The 13,827-nt window shown below is 58.8% G+C and overlaps 1 protein-coding gene across 1 annotated transcript in view; it reads right to left on the bottom strand.

Moving 5' to 3' along the window:
* Window positions 1-6,526: 6,526 nt before the first annotated feature.
* Window positions 6,527-13,827, bottom strand: part of RUNX3 (RUNX family transcription factor 3) — a gene marked incomplete at both ends in the record, with an annotated part of 60,166 nt that continues 52,865 nt past the window's right edge. The window contains 2 exons of the mRNA XM_082832628.1: window positions 6,527-7,074; window positions 11,823-11,981. Coding sequence (XP_082688754.1) covers window positions 6,527-7,074; window positions 11,823-11,981 — 707 coding nt within the window. The remainder of the gene's footprint in view (window positions 7,075-11,822; window positions 11,982-13,827) is intronic.

Raw genomic sequence — 13,827 nt, 5'->3', positions numbered from 1 at the left:
CAGATATAAACTACTGTGTAAAAAATAAGTAAGCAACAAGGATATATTATATAGCACAGGGAAACATAGCCTTTATCTTGTAATAACTTTTAATGGAGTATCATCAGCAAAAGTACTGAATTACTATGCTGTACACCTGAAACTAATATAATATTGTAAATCAACTATACTTCAATTTAAAAAAATTGATTTTAAAATTTAATACATAGAATTTGGGAACCTCAGGCTCAGGATCTTACAACCATTACATCTTTGGGCTACGGAGGAGAGTGGGGTGGCAGGACCAGACTCTGAGCCCTGGACCCTTTAGTCTGAGAGGCTCCATGTGGCCTCGGGGGTGGTGAGGGGGTTGTCACGAGCCAGGACATAAGGCTTCACTAAAACATGTGTAGGGGGTAGGGATCAGGGAGAGGGCAGGGTTGCTGTTATTACACACTTGGCATAACAAAAACTATTATCAAGACCTTGTCCCCAGTGGCCCCATCAAACGCCATGAACCCAAGACATTGAGAGACGCTTGAACCTGAGGTCTGGGGCACTGGATCCATCCTACGACTTTTGTGCTAAAGATGCCTTAGGGAACACTTAGCTCCTCCTCTGACCATTTTGCACAGGCTTCACCCTCCTTTGCCTGGACTATTGCAGTAGCCTGTGAGCAGGTGTCTTCTCTGCACCCCCATGCAGTTCATATTCCAGGCTGCCATGGTGACTCCCCCCAACAGACGCACAACCATCTGAACCTGCCCCCACTCCGCAGTGCCTGCAGGACCAAATCCAAGCTTGACCTTCAGCCCCTGTGACCCCTTGGCCTGCTCGTCTCCCATATCCCCTTGCCATTCCTCTACCTTCCCCACTGTCCTCCCAGCTTAGACACACTCCTGTCCTCCAGGCCTCTGCACGTGTGGTTCCCTCCACCTAGAGGCCCTCCTGCTGCTTCTCTGAGTAGAAGTTCTGCTGGTGAACTTCTACTCATCTTTCCATCTTGTCTCATCCGCACCGTGTATCCCACGGGTTAGCCCTCCTGTCTTCCTGTCTGTCCTCTGAGCTCCCCGGGAGCACAGCTGTGTCTTATTGGTCTTTTTTCTTGCTGTCTGGCACATGAGGGTGGATCGAGGCCTGGGTCTGTTTGGTGAATGAGTGAATGAACTCTGGCCAAGGCCTCGCAGACACCAGGCCCAAAGAGCAGAGTGGGGTATGTGGCCCAAACAGCTGCCACCCATTAGGACGACAACGAGGTCACAACGGTTTCCAGCAGCTGGCATGGGCACAAAGGAAGGGTGGCTCCAGAAAGCCAGCTCGGGGGCTGCTCCTCTCCCCTTCGCTCAAGGGCTTCCTCCGGGCTGGCTCAGGGCAGGCTCCCTCTGCGGGTGAGTATAAATATATAAAACAAACAGCGTGCCTTAACTGCAAAACTAAAAATAGGAAGCCTGGAATCCGGCTCCCCGGGCTCCTCTAGCTGCTGGACTACATCGGTGTGGATGTGGGTGTCGAGGGGATGCGGCCCCTCACCCCCTCCCAGCTCCCCAGCCCTCGTGGGGAGGAACGGGGGGCACCCTGAGTTTCCGCAAGGAACAGTTCATTCTTTCACTCCGGTGCCCCCCCGCCCCCGTCCTTTGGACAGCTCATTTCATTTACGACCCCAGAATGAACCGACCCACTGAGGTGCATTCCCCGGTGGCCAAGCTGCGTGTCTGCTGCAGCTGAGAGCTGCCCCCTGGGCCATGCTGGGGGGGCCTGGCTGGCTGTGTTTGTGGGGTGCAGTCTGGGGAAAGGGGGGAGTAAGGCAGGCCTGAAGCCCTTCCCCAGAGCACCGGTGCTGGCCCCGCACCGGGCAGCCCCTCACCGCAGCCTCCTTTGGCCCTCACAGCTCTTCCCTTGGTCACACATCATCACCTGGGGCCCGTAGACCCCTGCCGGGACATCCACCTCTCACTACAAAAGCCGAAGCCATCCCCATGGCCAGACGCCCAGCACTTTCAAGTCTGTCTGGGACCACTTCACCCCTCAGGAGGTGCCAAGATCAGTCCAGTGCCCAGGGAGACCACCCCTTGGAGTCCCAAGGCCTGGACCACCTCTCTCAGCCTCTGGCCAGGCCGGACACAGGCTGTGGCCTGGCACGGCTGGTGAACCCGTAGGCACTGCCCAAACTGGACCAGCTCCTCGAGCCTCAAAATGGAATTCTAGAGTCCAGGGGCTCCCAGACTCTGGAACAAAATGGCCCCTTTACCCTTGACGGGAGGTGCAGGAGGTGGGGGGCTCGGGCCTGGGCTCCAGCAGACTGGGGATGCTGGGCCAGGGATGTCAACCTTTCCTTCAAGCCGAGTAAACCCCTGTCCCAAAGCAGGGCCTTTGAGGATCATGGGACTTGATACTACATACCTGGCATACAGTAGGTGCTCGTGTAATATCTGAATTAAAAAGGGAGGCTCAGAGAGGGACAGGGACTTCCCACAGGCACATAGCTAAAGAAGGAAAGAAAACCCTTCCTCCACATCAAGATATTTTCCAGGCCCTTCTGGGATGAACCCCCTGAGGTTAGGAAGTTCTTTCCAACACCTAACCTGAATTCTGGCCATAACTTAGGCAAGTCCCTTTTCCCCCTCCTCTGGAGGGGCATGTTCACTCTCCCCACCTGCTGCCACCTGCAGGCTGATATGGTTACTGCAGCTCTTCCCCCAGCAGCCTGTGTGACCTCAGGCAAGTCCTGGACTTCTCTGGGCCTCAGTTTACCTTTGGGAACCTGGGTGTGCTGGTCTGTGCTTGCTAGGGTTAAGGTGATGGAGCTTTGAGTCAGGGGCTCTGGAGGCCACACCTCCTCTTGTATCAGCTGTGGCACCAAAGTGTGGCCAGCGGGGAGGAGCTTGAACTGTGCTCCCTCATAACCTCCATCATTCTCTACAAAGGGCCCCCAAATAAACACATCTTACGGAAGCAGAGTGCTGACTTATAGATGCTGCTTCAGGACCATTCTTGCTCATCCGGGCGACGGCACTCAGAGCACACCCACAGAGCAGTTCTGCAGCTCTGGCCGGGATCCTGCCTAGAGAAGACTCTGCTGGCCCTGGGGCAGAAGCCGTGCTTCAGCGCAGAGGGGCGGGGATCAGGGTTTAGGCCGGGAAAGGGGAACTTCCTGTTGGGTGTTGGGTTTCAGGCAGACCAACCTAACTGAACAGGGCAAAGTCTTGGGATTAGCTTTTGAAGTATTTTCACTCAAAACTAAGGTGTTTTATGAAATTTCCCCAAACCCCAGCTGGACAGGCACGGTGGGCCAAGCCTCCTTGCTGGCAGGCTTGGGGAGGCTGTCAAGCCAGGGGCCCACACCCTCACACCCGCCGCCCTCACCATCGGCCACAAACTCCTCCGCGGAGCTGTGGGGCCGGGTGACACCCCCTCTTTGCACCTTAGTCGCCTCATCTGCAAAATGGGGGAGCTGACGTGGCTGATTGCTTTGCAGTGCTGACTGCTGCTAATTTATCAGCATGGCAGTGAACAGTTCCCAGAGATGGGCTCTCACCAAGGCTGCTTCACGGTCCACCTGCCTATGCCCCCTTCCCAACTCAGAGCCTGGGGGATGAGCTGGAACAGGTGCTTCGCCTATTCTGTTGACTTGTGAAAAGTCATGGGCCGCCTGCGAAGGGAGAAGGGACGGTGGCACCTTGAAGACCTGATATTCCTCTGGGGTTCCAGCCACACATGGGAGAAGCCTCGCCAGCTGTACTTACCCAGGGTGGTCTCTGTGGCCCTTCCGGATGGAGCCGGATGCAGGGAGGCCAAGGCGCTGGGGAATCTCCAAAGCAGTGTGGTCAGTCCTGCTCCTGTCCCCAGGCCCGGCCCCATTCCTCCCTGGCCATGGCGGGAGGACTCCCATCCTCTCCCACCCCCATGCATACAGCTCCAGAAGTCTCGCACTGAGATCCTTCAACACGTCTCAGAGTTATACTATTGTAACAAATCAGCCAAAATTCCATTTTACTGTTAAATAGTATAGAAGACAGTTTACTGTACATGGAAGTTGTGCATTAAAAACAAACACACCAAGCAAATTATAGTGCAAAGCAGTTTCCATCCCTCCCCACCTTCTTCCCAGCCCTGGGTCGGTTTTACGGAAGATATGAGTAGAGCAGGTATTAACTCCTCAGCATGACAATATGTCACAACGTATCCGTACCCACCACCAAGAGGCTTACAGTAATATGGTGCCCAAACCCCTTCGTTTCCTTGTGCTTTCTAAGTCAGTGTGTTTGCCTAGTACAACTTCAAAGCAGCCTTGTAAATAAGGACCCATCTTTACCAGCCCAAGCTGTCTGTACCCACTATGGGCCTTAAAAAACTCAGCGCGGCTGCCATCACTTTGAGTCAGGGAGTTTCGGGGAGGGGGTCGATTTATTTCCTGTCCCTGCCCCCACCGGGGCTTGGATGTCAGGAAGGGGGAGTAATCTGGGGAGGGGCTACAAAGTGCTGGGCACTGGGAACCCAAGGGTGCCTCCCACTGGGGCCTGGGGCCAGTCTACAACCAAAGAGAATAGGAGAGGAGGAGACACGAGGGCAATGGATTTGTAGCTGCTTCCTGAGAAGGGGTGGAGATATCCCCCCCGCCCCTCCCCCGGCTGAAGGGAGTCAGCAGGATACCCCCAGCAGCTATTTTGAAGAGATAAAAGCAGGGGACTGCTTTTTCCAGTGAGGGCAGGACAAGAGAAGCTGTAGCTCCTAACCTGTCTGAGCGTGCATCCCATGTGCCTATCTGGCGGTTGTCACAGGTGCGGTGGCAGACGGGTCACGTGCTATTACAGAGACAACCGCTAAGGAGCATTTTGTAGGGGAGATTTCCACATCCACAGAGGATGGGGCTGAAACGATGGCTAAAAGCCACATGCTGCCCAATGCTTATAAGAGTTTTGTCCTTTTCCACTTACGCCTTTTGAGAACTAAAAAATTCAGACATGGGTTTTTTATGCCTTTCTAGAACGAAAAATACTCGGACATGCTTAAACCCTTGGGCAAGGCCTGCTTTCCCATTTGTAAACTGTAATACTTCCCCTGTGAGCAGAGCAGGGGCTGAGCTGAGGCTGCCAAGCCCTTCCCAGCTCTTGTGTTCTGCCATCATACAGCCACCGTACTCCCCCACATCCCTCCCACCTCTACCGGGACACCCACACGTCCTCTCGGACAAATGCCCGAGATTCCAGCATCTCACCAGTGCTCCCTTTGTTCTGCACCAGGCTGGTCTTGGTGCAGGCTGGTGGGATGCTGCTGAAGGACTGTGGCCCCTTGAGGAGGTTTTGGGGTCCTAACAATTCCACACTCTCAGCGGGGGAGGGGCATCGTTCACTATCATGGGGGCTTTTTCTGTAAGACATCGTGTGTCTGAAAATGTTTGACAAGCTTCTTTCTCTAAAATCAGCTTTAAAAACTGGTGTTTTGTTCAAGGCTGCTTTGGAAGCAGACTGGTTAAAGACGGGGAGCTGTGTGTCAGAGATTGGAAGGTTAGGCTGGGCCTTCCCCCGAGGCTGCGGGTCCGGGGCACAGCTTGGCTGTGCACAGCTTGGCTGGACCTAGGTGGGCCAGGGATGCTGACATCTGACCCCGTGACCCCTTACCCCAAGGCTTTCTGGTAGGACCTGTCTGGTCCTGGTGCTCTCTCCAAAAATGGCAATTTTGAGACCAGCCTAGGGGGAAAGGGACCCTTCCCAGCCCCCACTGAGAGAACAGAGGGCGAATGCCTTGGACTGGTAAAGTGCATGGAAGACCTGTCCGCAGGTGTCTTTCCTGGTTTTAGGGGCCTGCTGCCGCAGGCCAGTCTGCTCTGGGGCCTGGGACCCACAGACGGCTGGGATGGGGTCGGGGCCCTTAGCTGCCAGGAGTTGTAGGGAAACAGAGCTGGGGGGCGGGCCTGGGGGTATCCTCATTCCATCTCTGCTAGCGATTCCCTGGGGCCTCTGGAGGGGTTCCTTCCCCATCCAAACCATAAGTGAGCCCCTCTCAGGGCTGGGGGACCTTCCAGTTGTGACTCAACTTGTGTAAATGCAGAGGGAGGGCTGGGCCCACAGGGTGCGGGGTCTCTGAGGAAGGCAAGGGTGGGGAGGTCTTTCTAGGGTCCCGAGGATAAGAGGCCAAACCACGTGGGCAAATGCCGCCTCGCTCTAGAACAGAGATGGTCTCTGTCCCAGGAGGCCTGGGCCCCGTGACAGCAGTGGGCACAGCTGGGGACAGCCAGGTCATTCCAGGGGAGGTGGCAGGAGGAGGCTACTTCTCCCAAGGGGACGTGGGATGAGATGAGTAGGATCTGGGCTGGGGGTGGGGTCCTGGGGGAGGTCCCGACCCCTCTGTACAAAGACGTGGCTGGACCAGATGCTCTCAGAGCCAGCTACCAGCTCTGGGCCCCAGGACCACGGACCCTGGGCCCACAGCTGCCGTGAAGCGTTAAGTCCCATGAGTGCCCTGAGCCTTGGAGCTGGGCCCGCCACTTGTCTGGAAGGTTATTGGGGTCCCCGCCACCAGCGGGAGCAGTCCACTTGGACCCGGGCGGTCAGTAGGGCCGCCACACGGCCTCGTCCATGCGGCCGGGCGTGCTCAGCGCGGTAGGCGAGTTGCTGTGGCTGCCATCGGCCTCCACGCCGTCGCTCTGGCCACCCAGGCTGGGGTTCATGAGGTTGCCGGTGGCGACAGAGGCGGCGCTGCTGGGGCAGGAGGCCAACATGCGGGTGGGCGAGCGCTCGCCAGCGCTGCTGCTGCTGCCGGCCACCATGGAGAACTGGTAGGAGCCGGAGGACGCGCCGTAGTAGAGGTGGTAGGGGGAAGGGCTGGCCTGGAAGGGCCCGCTCTGGTTCTGCGGGGCCCCCGGGTAGGGCGGTGGGAGGTAGGTGTGGTGGAAGCGGCTGGTGGCCGGCATGCTGGCCACGCTGAGGCTGCCGATGCTCGTGCCCGAGGGTGTGGCGCTGTAGGGGAAGGCGGCCGACATGGCCCCTGGGTAATGCATCCGGGGGTCGGGGAAGCGGCTCTCCGGGAGGGTCGGCAGCGCTGCGAAGGAGCGGTCAAACTGGCGGGGGTCGGAGAAAGGGTTCAGGTCGGAGGTGCCTGGGGGACAGCAAGGAGGATGGTCAGTCACTGCCCGACACCACCCCGGCGGCCTTTCTTCAAGAATGACCTCGGGCTCTGGTTTACAGGCCCATCTAGGGGGATCCCTGGTGCTACGTGTGGCTCTGCTCCCACCGCCCGGAGCTGCTCGGGGGCTGGAGCCTGCTGATTCCCAATCCGGTCCCACCTGGGAAGCAGGTGCGAGCAGGGGTCTGGGCTGTGGGTGGCCCCGGGCGGGTGCTGCCGGGGCAGGCAGAGGAGGGGGAGGGCTTTTCTCTCCTCCCGGCATCCTCTTCCCAGCCTAGCCATGCAGAGGCCTGTTGAGGGGGCAGGTGGGCTCCCCGCTGGGCTGTGGGTGCGTGGGGAGCCAAGGGCGGGGCCAGCACAGGCTGCCCAACAGCCTGGCCTGGCAGGTTCCCCTCCCCCTCTCGCTCTCGGTAAAGAGGGTCTCCAACGGTCCCGTGAGATTGGGAGTCAGGCCCTGCTCTCGCAGACGAGGAACCAGGCAGAGAGAGAAAGGTGGCTTCTCCTGATGCTGCACAGAAAGGACTGGAACTCATCACGAGGCCTCTGCTTTCTGCTCCCGCTGGGGTGTACGTGCGTGTGCGCCTGCACCTCTCCTGCCCAGGTGGGGCTCAGTTAGGTTACGGGAGCTTCCGCCTGTGCTGTGGCAGCTGGGTCCACGGCAGCTCTGTCCATCCCCCACCACCCCCCACCCCGGCCTCAGCCTGGGCCTGTGTCTCCAGGGCTCCCCTGCAGGCTGGAGCTGACTGGTGGCCAGACAAGGATCAGATGCCACCCTCACCCGCCTCCACAGCAAAGCGAGACAGATGGCAGCCAGAGGGGCTTGGTGGCCTGGACCCTGCCCTCGTCACAGAGAGACCCAGTGTCCAGCCCAGGCCTCACCCTGGCTCCCCCAGGAGTTTGCTCCAAGACAAAAGCATCCCAGCCTCTGCCCCGTACTTTTGTAATCACAGACCCCCCCCAAACCTCAACACTCAAAGGGGTTCAGGATTGAGTCTAAACCCCTTGGTAGGAAGACTGAGACTCAGAGAGGGTGAGGCACTTGCCTAAGTTTCACACAGCACATTGGACCTACACAGAATCCTAGGGCTCTCAGTCCTGAGTTCTGACACGTGCCTGAAGGGTAACTGTCCCATCTTTGAGGCAGCACAACTGTGTGGTCTCTGAGGTTGGATACTTATCTTAGTTCTGACACTTACTAGCTGTGTGTCTTTGGGCAAGTCACTAAACCTCTCTGTGCATCAAGTTGTCCCACATGAAAAATGGAGACAATAACAGTTCCTAGGGATTAAATTAGTTAATACATGTAAAGTGCCTACACTGGGCACACAGCAGGGGCCTGATGAGGGTTTGTGCTGCCACTGCAGCTGTGACACCTCCTGTTCTGGGCACTCAGGAGAACCGGCTCATTCAGGGCCCTGCAAAGCTGAGCCCCTGACCCTGGGCCCTCCTTGTACCCTGGCCAAAGGGGTGACTCTGGGCAGCAGTGGGGAGGTGGATGAGCCCCCAGCAGCAGTCTAAAGTCTGTCTGTTCCCAAGCCCTCTGTCCACCAAAGACTAGGGGCCAGAGAGGGCTGAGGAGGAGGCCAGCCTCTGCCCCTGGCCAGCTCCAGGTGTGCACCGCCTGCCGTGCCTGAGGCGTGGCTGAGCTGCAGGTGCCCTCAGGCCTCACTTCCCCAGATCTGCTTGAGGTGCTGTGCGACCTCAGATAAGACTTGTAACTTCTCTGGACTTTGGGGTCTTCCCAGCTCAGCTGGGGGGGTGTTTCCTCAGCAGCAGGCTCTGGTCCCGGATGTGGATGATACGGGATGAGGCTCCGGGCTCCAGGTGGGGAGATGTGGGGGCTAGGGGCCGGGAGACGGGGGCCTTCTGGCCCATCTGGACCCTCCCTAACAGATCCCTTGGCTGGTCAGTGCTGCCCTGAGGCCTAGGGGGTCGGAGGAGCCTGGCTCCTGCCCTCATCTCTGAACCCCAGGGGAGGAGCCTTGTTGGCAGCGCCTGGCACCCCGAGCACAGCCAAGCATGAGGCTAACACTTGCCCTGAGCCCAGGGGAGCGAGCGCTGCCGCCTGACAGGAGGGAGCCCAAACAGGGAGCCCAGGATGCGACGGCAGGGCTATAGCCTGGGCCTCCGTGCCAGGTGGGCCCTCGGGGGTCATGTGGGCTGCGGGCAGGCCTGCCTGGCCCTCTTACCGTCCTCTCCTGCCTCCCTCCCTGGGTGGGGGGAGCGTCTGCCCTCAGCACCCCCTCAGCTCCTGCCCCCGGCCCCGCCCCCTCCAGCCCAGTAGCCCCAAGAAACCCGAGCTGGCCAGGCCTCTGTCGAGCAGCCAATCCCAACACTGGAAGGAAATGTTTATTTTCTTCTCCAAATTGCCCCAGCTGCTGTGTGGTGGCTGAATGAGGCCTTTGAGCTGTGAGAAGCCCCCATTGTGGGCGGTCACAGCCAGGGGGCTGGGGGCTGGGGTACGGAGGGGTTGGGGCCTCGGCACTGCTTGCCAGTCACCAAAGCTGGGGGGTCAGAGCTATTAACAGGAACCAAGAGAAGTGGTGGTGGGGTATCCTGAGGGGGACCCCCAGGATGGAGTCTGAAAGTAGAGGCTTGTCCCACCAGGAGGGGAGGGCCTGTGAGAGGGACACCCCAAGCCTGGCCCTGCCAACACCCCTGTGACAGATACCTCCTTCTTCCCACTTTACAGATGAGAAAACTGAGGCTCAGAGAGGTGAAGCGACTTGCCTAAGATCACACAGCCAGTGCCTGGCAGAGCCTGAATTCCTAGCCAGGTCCACCTGACTGCAAAGTTCACGTTCCTTCCTTGGTCTTGGTTGTCAAAAGCCCTTCCTCTCACTCCAAAGGGGACAGGCCTGAGGACGGGGAGGCCTGGCTGGTGTGAAGGGCCACAGAGGCTGCCTGAAGTCCAATGCTGTGGGTGGCTAGCGAGCACCCTGCCTCAGGATACAGCAGAAGGGGAAGGACTGGGTCAGCCACTATCCCACACAGGCCCGACCTCCTCTCCTCCCAGCCTCGGGGGAGGCAGGGGCTCTGCCTGCTGCTGGGCTAGGCCTGGCCCTCTGGGGCTGGACAGAGGGTGGGTAGGCCTGCCTCAGGCTCCAGCAGGTGCTGATTCCCAAGCCATGTCCACACAAATGGAAAGAGAGGTGGGTTCTCCTTCCACGGGAGCTGCTGGACAGGACGCCACTGTTAGCCCCCACCTGCTGGGTTCCAGGGCCCCCTGGCTGGGCCCCAGCTCTGCCCATGTCAGGGAAAGGCCTGGAGTGTTAGACCACTGTACCTGCGCAAAGGCTGGCCTGCCGGGAAGGGGAGCGCGGACAGTTTCTGGGCAGGGGTGGGCATGAGCCCAGAGGACATCTTACTGCCTCTTGAGCTCAGACCCCTCCACCCTGCAGCCCCCCTGGCTCAAGAGTTGCTGAGTGTTTCAAACTCGACAGCCCGTGGCTAAGAGCCTGGACCTGGGGCCTCTCCCCACCTCGGGGGCTCAGCAGGGCCAAGGCCCAGCTTCCCAGGCCAGAAGGGAGGTACCGTCTCTTCACACCACGGGGCTGCATCAAGTCCCCCTGCCATGGCATTGTGCCTGGCACACATGGCCAGGGCTGGGGGCAGGGCCTCCCTTAATGGAGAGACCCAGCAGGGACTCCCTCGCTCGTGCCCTCAGAAGTACAGGAAGTTCCTGGGGGCGGGTGCTGTGGACACTTTGAACCTGGGCATTGATGCGCTGTGTGACCCAAGAGTGGCCCTTAACCTCTTAAGCCTCAATTCACTCATCTGCCAAATGGGTTCTAACCAGGGCCTGGAGGACCAAGAAAGAACAGACACCCACGGTGCATGATGGCCGCAGCCAGCCCTCCCGGCCGCGTCCAGCACTGCTGCCGAGCACTCTCCACCCCTGCCTGGCCTGAGGGTCAGCTGCGCACTCAGCCGCCTGCACCCCAACCCACCGGCCAGGAGAACCTAGACAGCAGCGTAGATGTTCACCATCTGACCACCTACCGAGCACCTGCTGTGTGCCAGGCCCTGTACACCTGGACGGCCTGCCCGAGACAGGCTCACACGTGCCTGCCGTGTCCATCTGGCCAAGGGGTAAAGACTCCATCCTGGGCCTCCGCCCACAGGCCTCCCTCCTCCTTCCTGTTTGGGAAGAGTCTCTGGGCCAGGCGGGGACCTTTCTCAGGAGATGCTCTGTCTCTCTCCAGGGACAAATTCACTTCACAGTTTACGAAGTTTGAGTGCAGTAACGTCATCTGAATGTCGCCCGAGGCCCAGGCAGAGGCATCCACCACCACCCCGCTTTCAGATGAGAAAGCTGAGGCCTGGGGGGCTGTGATGTCCTTGGCAGACACGTGTCTGTCTCAGGCTCCTGGGGCGAGGCCTGCCCAACTTTAACGGGTGCACTGGGGGACTAATACCCATTTCCCGCCGGGCACAGGGAGCCCCTGGAGGGCAGGGACTGTGCCTGTCTATTCATCCCTGGGGCCAGGCACCACGACGGCACAGGGTGAGTGACAAAAAATGTTTGCTGAATGAATGAAGGAAGGGCTGAGCCCAGGACCGGGCAGAGCAGGCCCTCAGAGCAGGCCGCGTTCCTTTATACCAAACACCAGGGTGGTGCTGCCGGCAACCCTGGGATGAGCTTTGGGTCCGGAGCAGAGAGACCGCTTCCAGGCCGCCGTCCCCTTCTCCCACCGCAGCCCCCCCTCCCTGCGCCGTACCTTGGATGGGGGTCTGGGCCTGGCTGCTGAAGGGGCCGGCGGTGCTGAGTGAGCCTCGGGGGCTGGGCGTGCTCGGCGTCACCCGCATGCGCAGGCGCTCCAGCTCCCCGAAGCGGTCGGGGAACGCCTTGGTCTGGTCCTCCAGCTTCTGTCGATGCCCTGCAGAGCATGAGAGCCCGTGAGAAGCTGGTCCCCGTGAGTCTCGGGGGGCAGAAATGCCTTGCTCTGCTGGGAAGTTCTCCCTGAGGTCTACCCTTAGGCCTCTGTAGGGAGAACCCAAAGGCCACTACCGATGTCTCTTCTGAACAGAGAATGGTCAGTACGTGCTGCCCTGGGGCTGCCATCATCTCACTCCTACCTTCTTATGCCACAGGTGAGGCTCAAAGAGGTTCCAGGCCACAGAGCCAGTAAGTTGTGGAGTTAAGATTTGAACTCAGGGTTCAAATCAAAGCCTGCGACCTACACCTCTACGTTACGCTTTTTGGCAGAAGGGGAATCTGAGGCAACAGGCACGGGAAAGGGGCTTAAGCAGGCTCCCATGGGAGGCAGGGAGAGAACCCAGGCATGCTGCCACTGTCTGCCCCCCAGCATCCATCCTGCCTGCCATTCACATCTGCAAGAGGAATGGGAGATGGCCCCGGAATGGGAATGCTGGCTCCTCCAGCCCAGAGCTACCCTGGGACCCCCAGCACATGCCTCCTCCCCTCTGGGTCTCAGACAGGAGGGGAAATTCACCACGATGCTGGGAAGTGGAGTGGGGCGCTGTGTGAGGGGCTGGACTCCCATCTCTGTCCCGAAGCTGGGAACAGGGGACCAGGGCACCTGGCTTGGGCATCACACTTGGAGAAACCGCCAGCATTTCCCAGTATCCCTCTGCCACGGCCCACACAGGAAGGACCCCAGCCTCGTCAAGATGGCCATGCCCCTGCCTTTAAGCAGCCAGCCGAGGCCACCCTCAAGGCTTCTCGAATGACATCAGGCTTGCAGGGACCGCCACCTCTCTCTCTCTCTCTCTCTCTCTCTCTCACACACACACACACACACACCACTTTTTCAGTTACTCATTTTACATTTCACAAGCAAAGTATGAAAGCTACAAAAATAAAAGCATTACAGGTAAGGCTAATGGCCCCTCTGACCCACCCTAAATCCCTGCCCAGGAATCCCCACGTGATCTATTTGGGGGTCTTTCTTTCCAGCCGTTTTTTGGTTTCACGTGCATGCAAAACACAGAGCAAGTTTCCCACAGAACTTTCTTGAATGGCCTCAGCCTGGCTGTCTCATTCTCCAACTTGCTCTTTCAGTAGCACACCTGGGGGCCACCTCAGTTTCCTTATCTGATAGCTGGAGAGAGTAACCCAGCCCCAGGGCAACAACAGGGTTCCCGCAAAACCTTGGGAGCCCACCCCGGGGCACAGTGAGGGGCAACAGGTGGGGGCGGGACGGCCTCACTAAGCCTGCGGGTGTCCCTCGTTCCTGCTCGTCACATCCCCTGGAGGCCGCAGTCCCCTCAGCCGTTCCTCTCAGATGGACACTTAGCTCACTTCCAAATGATCCCCCTGCATGCAGGACTCCCAGGAATATCTCTGTTCACACACCTCCTTGTGTCGGGGGATTTCTCCAGGGCAGACACTGTGTTATAACAGACTCCTCACTGAGAGGACCGGACATTCCTGGGCTCTCCTGATCAGCCTGTCAGCCGAGGTTGACCCGTTCGGCTCCACCTGACCCAGAGGGAGGAGGCCAGGCAGACAGGTGGGCCTGGTCCTCTTTTTACAGACAAGGGAACTGCAGTTCAGAGAGGTGAAGAAGAGGCTTGCCCGAGGTCACACAGCGAGGAAAGAGGGAGGATGTCTTAGACTTGGGATCCTTGGAAAAGAAGTGTGGGGAGGGGCTAAGGGAGAGGAGAAGGCTTGCCTGAGTCCTGGGGTCTTCAGTGACACGAGGAATCTTCTGGATTGACAGAGAAAGAAGAAGGAGAGAGGGGCAGCGGGGGGTAAAACAA

This window comes from Leucopleurus acutus (assembly GCF_964270905.1).
Source record: "Leucopleurus acutus genome assembly, chromosome: 2".
NCBI classification, from domain to species: Eukaryota; Metazoa; Chordata; class Mammalia; order Artiodactyla; family Delphinidae; genus Leucopleurus; species Leucopleurus acutus.
This window is presented reverse-complemented; position numbering and strand designations above follow the sequence as displayed.